The following is an 8,574-nucleotide window of genomic DNA, read 5'->3' on the forward strand; positions in this document are numbered from 1 at the left end:
GGAGTGCTGGCCTAATCAGGCCGTCAGACGGTTTGGTCTTCCCCGGTGCAGTTCGGCAACAGGCTCTTTTGATGTACTACAATATATGGAAGATGAAAGAAGCAGCATATCCGAAACTCAGTAAAATGGCGAGGAAACATTTGGCTGTATGTGCGAGCTCAACCCCAAGCGAACTTTCTTTTTCGCTAGTGCCATAGGTCTCGCACTACAAATGACGAACTTGAACCTTACTGACGGCTATGTGACACGCAGTACGAAAGGAAAGCTCCTAGACATCCCTGCCACAGTTAATGAGTTTTCACATCTTTCTCAAATACCTTACTGTGGCAAAGTCTATCACTCCATGGTACCATTCGCAATCACTGATTTCCTCAACGACAACAAACCTAACTTTATGCAGTTTGGACTCCACACATTGATTCTAATCATGGATTACCAAGACTGCAATGATGTCTCAATACGCTACGCTTCCAACAACAGAAGTCCCAACTAAAGACATGGATATCGTAGACGACGCTTCTGAAAACAATACCACGGTTGGAATACGTCCTCACAATACTAACAATATAAAAATATCCAGCTCACCCTCGACCTTGGAAAGCTGAACATCCTCCACAAACTCCCACTTACGCTGCTATTGCCAACAAAGCTGCTACTTCCACTTCCACTAACCGGTCTAAGCAAAGTTATTCCTCCATAGCACAGAAACTGGTAGCCAACAAACCTGAGGCGAACGCTGAAGCAGCCCAAAGCGCTCTTGCTTTCTTCCATCAAAAACGTATGCCACACCAAAGCTCCACTGAACAACGTCTTGGCTTGCGACGCATATACGTCAACGGAATACCTAGGACAAGCTATAAAGAACTTGAATCCCGATTATTCTCTCTCCACTTCATGTTAACCAAGATCGTTAACATCAGCTACATCGCACAGAATTGCGTCGAATTTGTCATCCAGGAGGATTATACCACAACGTTTCTTGTGCTTCTCAACGTTATACAGCTCACTTGGAAAGCCAAAGCAGTGATACGAGATATCATAAAAGAAGTGGAATCATATGGTGGTAATAACGACGGTGAGCATGCTGATGTCGATGTGATGACAGCTAGACTTAGGACACCTTCGCCGGCGACACCAAATAAACGACGCCTATGTATACCTTCATGTGTTGCATCACCTTTGAAAAAGCAAAAGAGCCAGGCATGACAAGACAGTCTTCGACGACATATAAAATTGAATCGCCTGAATTAGAAGTTGGCAAGGGTCAACGCGGATACCATATGCCTAAGAATCCTGAGGTGAGAAAAGGGGTTTTATGCTAAAAGAAATGTACATATTAATAATAACGCGCGTCCAAAGGATGTCCATGTTGGAAAAGAGATTCAAGCATCAACGAAACTATATGGGTGCACTATTTGCCAAAATCAGTTTTCAATGACTGAGGACCTAAAAGATCATTACCAACGCGAGCATACAGGTAGGATAAGAGAATCCATTTGATAACCTTCATTGCATAAATTTACGCTAACATTGGGTTACAGGCGTTAGCGCCAAGCATACAAGAAAGGGGCCTTTGACAAGAACACAATAGCCAGTATGCTTTATTCGATGATACTCATAAGTGGATGTTGAAAAGTGGAAGGAAAGTGGAAGGAAAGTGGAAGACGTGTTACATGAATTTACCGTAGATCTACGCAGGAACATGTGGCGCATTCATTCATCATCAATCCATTGGATCCAACATGGGAACAGCTGAATATCTTTACCAAAGAAGAACTAAATGAAATTTCCGCGTACCAATGTCAAAAACTTCGAACTTTGCAACTTCAATCTATCCAAGGAGAAACGTGAACAATTCCGGAGACAAGCATCTCCTCAAACAATAGAAGTCTTATACGGTATAGAGTCATTGAAGACAGCCAACATCGATACTGTGCAGCATGCGATCCGCATGGACAATTTAACAAATATCACCTACTACTACGATTTGGATTGTCGATTTCGAAAGCTGAAGATGAGCAATTACCAAGAAAAGCAAAAAGGTCTTGATGAAATATGTCGTCGGTTGACATAAGGGTCCATTGTCGCCTACGAAAAGAAGAAGTCATTTGATAAGGATTGGATTCAAAATGTAATCCATAGTATAATGATGGAAAATAAATGCTTCCAACTTTCCCAAAATCATTTAGAAGTATGGTATATCTCACATATTCGGAGTGTATTTGACAGATGGCTTGGGGACCTTGATGCAGTACATGTCATCAGAGGAGAATTTGCAAGCATTGCTTCTGCTCTTCGAAAGAACGAAAGCCGGCTGCTTGGCTTTTTTTTCTTTTTTTTTTTTTTTTTAAGCCGGGCTGCTTGCGGCTTCGACCACTGCAAATAAACGTCAAATTAAGGGTAATCGCGCTGATTTCCAGATTCGAAAACTACAAAAAGAGTACCCATGTGGTAAATAAGGGAAAAGCAATAACGGCGAGAAGGGTACAAAACCGTTATTGGAACGCGATCTGAAACTGACGAAGATGATGAAAGATCAATTGCTGCAACTTTAGACAGCTGGAGTTTTGCATAGCGATCTTAGTACAATGCTGGCTACGGATTGCTCAGCTGGATATGTCTGTCGCGTTTTACCTACTCGACTTACAAAATCCCGACTAACATCAAATCATTTCTAAGCGTTCTCAAGGTGATAGAGCTTACCTGGAAAGCCAAAGTATCAATCCGTGATATGATTAATGAAGTAGAATCTTATAATTTTGGCGATGACGACGAGCATCAGGAAGAAGTTGAAGTCATTACTACCAGGTTTCGCACACCTTCGCCATCACAAAAACGATGTTTTTGCATTACATCTTGTGTTTCATCGCCAGCCAAGAAGCTAAAAGCGACTCCATGCATTTCTTTGATCTTTGAAGTCAGCAAGTCAATCAATATATATGTTGCATTAGTCGTAGGACGGTTTCATTTACATTTCTATGCCCCTATACACCATATAATTTGTCTTTGAAAATATACCTTGAAATACACGTGCCTTATTTCTTTTTTGTAAGATGTTTATATGATCGCCGCGTACGGTATTCTTCATGGACCGTTGCATAAGGTTATGATAGTCATGTTAAAAAAGTTGGATGGATTGATGTTGGTGTGAGGCTTTGTTAGATTCGACGATGTTATGTATGTGACATCGTTCCATGTTTGATGTGATATTTGCGACTTCATTTTATGATCGGCGTTGAACGACACTACGTTCTATGTTCGATCTAGTGTTTAGTTTGGTTATAACCAGATTTTATTTGGTTTGGTTTGGTTTGGTTCGCTTATATTACGATACGTTTGAAATCAAGAGAATGCTTTATTGCTATATGTCTTCATCTAGTAATCTTTTCATTGACCACAATAACATACATCTAGAAATAAGTCGGGCTTTAACCTATTTACTAGTTCAGTCCGGAGGACTGAACGAACATGAGCCTAGAGAAGCTGCTTCAGTGTATATATGGCAAGGAAGAGCTACAGTCTTAAAACAAAATTTGTGATATTCTGCTTTTGTAGTCGTTGGTGACGATAGTGGTTATCAAACACCTCTGCAGATGACCAGTTTCCCGTTGATGACGTCGGACAATGGAGCTGTTGTGATGACGTCAGTAGTTCGGTAATGTCACTGGTTGATACTGTTATGAGTATCAACGGAAACGTTTTCTGTCAGTTGACTTGGGATTTACACGAGAGAAGACTGTAGTTTGACGGTGTTTATGGAATGATACAAGGCACTATCCAATGGCCTGTGTAAACGCTCCAGTGATAAAGTACCAGTCAGAAATTAGAACAACTCTTGTCTATTTTCGAAAGAAGCGGTTGGGCAAACTGATATACGTACTCGGAGTTTAGTCACGAGATTCCAGGTCTACAAACAACGAAATACAAATATTGAATTTTACAGACTAGATTACATCACAACAGAGCACCCTGGCTAAGGCCAGGTCAGACGCACCGGAGCGGACTGAGGGAATCGGTTTTATCGAAGTCGAGAGGCGCATCAAATTGCGAAGTCATGTAGAGATAGTGGTAGTTTTCAGGGGCCTAGTGGGATCCTTAGCATTGACCAGTAGCTTATTGGATTGTCGCTTGGGTGCCAATGGATGCGATTTTAAAGCCTTGAACGACCGGACTGGACATACTTTTTTGAAATTGTCATTACGGCGTATAGTAAGCGTTTTGACAATTCTTCGACCGGCACGAAGTTCTTTGGGTGCGACCACCTTGATAGCCAAATCACCGTGACTAGTAACTATGCAATTATGTAGACTGATGCATTCGAGATCCGAGGGACGTAGAAAGGTAGCCACGGCCAAAAGAAAAGCTGTTTTCAGTTCAGCCAATGGAGTTGAGGAAGCATAAGGTATTGGGTTCAGCAAAGCTTTCAGGTCTGTGGAGAGTCGGATTTGGTCCGGATCCTTGCGTAGGAGGCAAACTGCTGATCGGAAAATTTGCACTGCGCTAAAACTGTAAACAGCCACTAATGCTTCCGAAAGTAAGTTGGTCAGATCCGAGGACGTGAATGTGTAGGGGTTGATCTCATTCCTAGTTGTCACTGAAGAAAAAGATACTGGGCATGACGATAAGGTGATTTGGGCCCTGTTTGATGTACCACCGCTTGGATTAAGGACTGAATGGCGGATGGTGAATATCCTTGCCCTTCGAACCGCTTTCCTGATAGTTTCCAGACGGAAAGTTTCCAATCGGATTTGTCCATGGGTAAATGGCGGAATGGATAACATTTTCTGCGTTTTGAGGTCTAGGAGAAATGGAGGTTCTATCGCCATTGAGGTTAGCAGTGGGGACCAGAGCGCCGACGGCCAATGCGGTAGGTGTATTATTGCAACTTGGAAGGTCAATTGTTTTACTTTTGGGAGAACAAAGTGTGGTCTTCCGGTAAATTGATTCGTTTCTCCTTGGTCTTGTGGACAAACTTCCACAAGGTCCTCACCGGACACATCTCCTGTTCGCCAATGATGCCAAGGAAAGATTTCTTCGGATGCCGTTCTTTTGGCTCCCGCACCATGAGCGTCACCGCTGTGGGGACATTCTCTTGCATTGTAAATTTTATGTCTCTACTTTGCAATGTTCCTAGATCCGATCTTGGTCTCCACATTGTGGCGATTGCGATCAGTAACACCGTCTTCTGTTGAAGTTGTTCGATGGTCAAATCGTTGGTGTTACCCCAGCTTGAGATGAGATGCAAGATTGGTTTCAGACTGTAGACTTCTCGCATTGTACTGGGAATCGCCGGGTTGGCATGACGTTGTGATTTGAAGAATTGTTTGATCAAAATATGTTTTGGTATTGATGGTCGGTCTTGATAGGCTAAATCCAAGATCGAGATAATTCTACAGTGCAAAGTGTTGAGATGTCCGAACGACTTTGAGTTCGATGACACCAGGTATTGAAGGAGTGGATGCGGGTTATGTGCCAAAGGATTAAAGGGAGTGACCTTTTCAGGCATCATTCGGCCCAACTTCTCCAATGTGTTGTACATTGTATGCGTCCGTTTATGGAGTGCCTTTAACAAGTATTGAGACTCAGCGTTCCAACTCCTTGGAATTGCTGCTACAAGAGACATGCGGTCAAAGACCACTGGCGGCAAACTGGCAAGGTAATCGGTGATTTCCGTGCTCTGGTCAACACCATTGGCCACCAGAATTGCGTGGGCCATGTTGGAGTCAGAAGTACTGCCGACCGCACTTTGTCTGCCTGTAACTTCTTGAGAACCTTGGGAATCAATTGCCACGGTGGATAGAAGTATAATCCGTGTGTTGGCCAACGTTGCGGAAAGCATCCATTGCTTGTGCCTCCGGTTCCTCCTGACGACTCCAATGGGGAGTTGGCGAAGATGGGTAACTACGGAAAGGAGAAGGTTGTCGGAGTGCAAAGTGGTTATTTTGGCTTGGAAGCGCATCACGAGTGCCTGTATGCGGTGGGGAGAGGGGGGGGGAAAGGTCGCCGGCAATGCAGTAGTTTAGCTCATGCCCTCGGTGACCTTGGCATATCCACTGGAACATAATGTTTTGTAGCGAAACGATGGGTTTAATGAGTGTACGGAGTTGGGCGGAGGAGTTAAAGCCCAAGAGGAGGGGAAAGTCATATTCGTAAGTCGATTGATAGAAATTCTTTAATATTGAGTGTCGAATGTATGGAAACCAGGCGCGACTGTGGCGTGAGGAGTGGGGAGGTGCCAATTTCACGAAGGTGTTCTGAAGGAGCAAGGTGTACGATGTTCGAGAGCGACGTTAGGATTAAAATGTAAGGCATTGCCGATATAACGATTGTTGCTGAAGAAGCAATTGAAATGGTTCGAGAGGGACGTTAGGATTATCCTTTCACGAACATGTGTGTTCGCTTCTTCAGACGATTTATCCTCTCGAAAGAATTGTGTTGATGACCTAGAATGACAACATATCGTAGGCGTCGGATAACAGCGTGATTCAGAAATTTTGACAAACACAAGACTCCGGCGTTAAGTAATTTACATGGAAGACGCTAGCTGAAATCCCTCTAGGAATTCACGCTGTTATCAAAGTTGTCCCCACTACCATAATCACTGCATCTTTTTGCAGTTTGTTCGGTATGATCAGAGTAGTTTAATTATGTCTGGGCGCGCGCAGTCCAATATATCCCCACAACTAAATCACTACATCTTTTTGCATTCTGTTTGGCAGGATCTAAATTTTTCGATTATTTATTATATCTGAGCGCAGTAACAGTTTCGCAGCATCAATGGTGGAAGCAGAACGTGATGCTTTTCCATCGTACCTTCGAGTCCTGCCAGATTTCCATGTTATCCTCTGCACTACCCACGGCTGCTGCTATACACGACAGAACCTCTCCAGGCACCTTTTAGAGAAGCATCAGATAAAACGTAGAGAACGGCAGAGAATCGAATCATCGAGTCGATTGAACGACGTCGCTACCTCTAGTGCTGATGTTGTGCAGCCTCGAGATGGTACTAACGAGATTTGCGGGCTGCCGGCCGCACTGGGCTTTCTCTGCCACTTCCCTGACTGCGACTTTCGTTCGATTAACAACGACCGGATTCGGAAACACTATAATGAAGTGCATCAGTGGAAAGTTTTGCAGCAAGGGGCTATGCCATGGAATGAGGCATACATGCAAACGTTATTTCAGCAGAAGCAATACCAACAGCACTTTTCAGTAGTTCTGGCAGACCAAGTCCACCAGTCCGCTACCCCACAATATATACACCCCCGGGCCAATGCACCAAACAATGTCGCCCCAGCTTCTACCCGCTGGTAAGTACCTATCTGTTTCTTTACCTCGTGTGAATATGACCATATACGAACCTTTTCCTATATTCCAGTGACGTCCAATCACCTCCCCCCATTGTTCCTGATAATGCATGGGATCAAATTATGGAACGGTACCGAGCTGGACTTCAACAGCAACGAAATTCGTTATGGACGGAGGCACGACATGTCTCCGAGCTTACGCCGTGGATGAAGCGCACCGGTATCCATGTCCATCTCTTAGAGCTAAAGCGTAATGAACTCGGTCCTAGCTATGACCTTCCTATGGCGCAAGAAGAGCCGTCGTTATTCCTGATCTGTGAGAGTATCGGACGGGTCTTGGAGAAAACGATGAATGTCCTTGCGCATGACCAGAACGTAGCGGCCCCAACCGTCAGCCGGCGCAATACACGACTGCTCAATACTTTCACGCGGAGGGAAATCTCCCAGGATCCCATCACGACATTGCAGGACCAGAAGTCTCGTCAAAAATATATCGAAACTTGGCAGGGGTTGATCTACTACTGGCACCGAGTCGTTGAGCAAGGCCATCTCCGGTAATCGCTCTTCAAACCGAGTGATCGACAGCTCGAAGCATGGTGCGAGGTAACCGACGCCGCGAGCGAACTCGCCAGCCCAACGGACGCCGATCGCGACGAGGTATGTCCAGGATGAGTGAAATGATGTTTTTTTTTTTGTTTCTAACTCCTAGGCACCCAGGCTTTCTGTGATCGACTCGATCGGGCTGTTCTCGAGTTTAGCCTTGCCATCATCCAACACTCTTTGCACCGTCGTCAGTTTGATTCTGTTCTTGTGTCGTATGCTGCTGTGCGCTTTTGGAGCCACGAGGATGACTCGTGGATGCGCGTCCGGAGCTATACATCAATTTTGTCGCAGTTGATCTACGACTGCCAGATGGTGGTACTTGCCCAAGTGTTAGCGGTGGCAGGGGATAACCAGGATGCGGACATTGGAGCTATGATCGTCGATATTCGGGACCAGTGACTGTTGAATGACACGGAGGGTCCCATTGTTGAATTGCTAGAGAATTGGCTACTCGGCTTCCGGATTGGTCAGACCGAAGTTTCACCGGCTTTCTGGCATGCCGATGGAGAGATACCGGCTTGGTCGAATGTGATCTTCCATATCTCAGACATCCATCAAATCATCTTCGAAGGGATTGCGGAGGCTCGGCGAATTTTTGACGAAGAGCTATGCCTGAGTGGCCGGTCTAGTCCTGCGTGTGATATTCCTGGTCTGGATCTCAAAC

General features: G+C 44.8%; 3 protein-coding genes across 3 annotated transcripts; 2 read left to right on the forward strand and 1 right to left on the reverse strand.

Moving 5' to 3' along the window:
• K450DRAFT_263596 (uncharacterized protein) lies at positions 1 to 637 on the forward strand. The gene has a single exon (XM_051592668.1). The coding sequence runs from the start codon at positions 149 to 151 to the stop codon at positions 491 to 493; it is 345 nt and encodes a 114-aa protein (XP_051440053.1). The 5' UTR covers positions 1 to 148; the 3' UTR covers positions 494 to 637.
• K450DRAFT_263598 (uncharacterized protein) lies at positions 638 to 1,524 on the forward strand. Its single transcript, XM_051592669.1, has 2 exons — positions 638 to 1,298; positions 1,360 to 1,524. The coding sequence occupies exon 1, from the start codon at positions 781 to 783 to the stop codon at positions 1,204 to 1,206; it is 426 nt and encodes a 141-aa protein (XP_051440054.1). The 5' UTR covers positions 638 to 780; the 3' UTR covers positions 1,207 to 1,298; positions 1,360 to 1,524.
• Positions 1,525 to 4,337: 2,813 nt separating this feature from the next.
• Positions 4,338 to 4,971, reverse strand: K450DRAFT_263609 (uncharacterized protein; the record flags this gene model as incomplete). The annotated part of the gene is made up of 3 exons (XM_051592670.1): positions 4,338 to 4,407; positions 4,592 to 4,708; positions 4,780 to 4,971. Coding segments are annotated over 2 exons (309 nt in total), but the record flags the coding sequence as incomplete, so codon positions are not given.
• Between the last annotated feature and the right edge of the window lie 3,603 nt (positions 4,972 to 8,574).

Source organism: Umbelopsis ramanniana, assembly GCF_025399195.1.
Source record: "Umbelopsis ramanniana AG unplaced genomic scaffold K450scaffold_115, whole genome shotgun sequence".
In the NCBI taxonomy this organism is placed as follows: Eukaryota; Fungi; Mucoromycota; class Umbelopsidomycetes; order Umbelopsidales; family Umbelopsidaceae; genus Umbelopsis; species Umbelopsis ramanniana.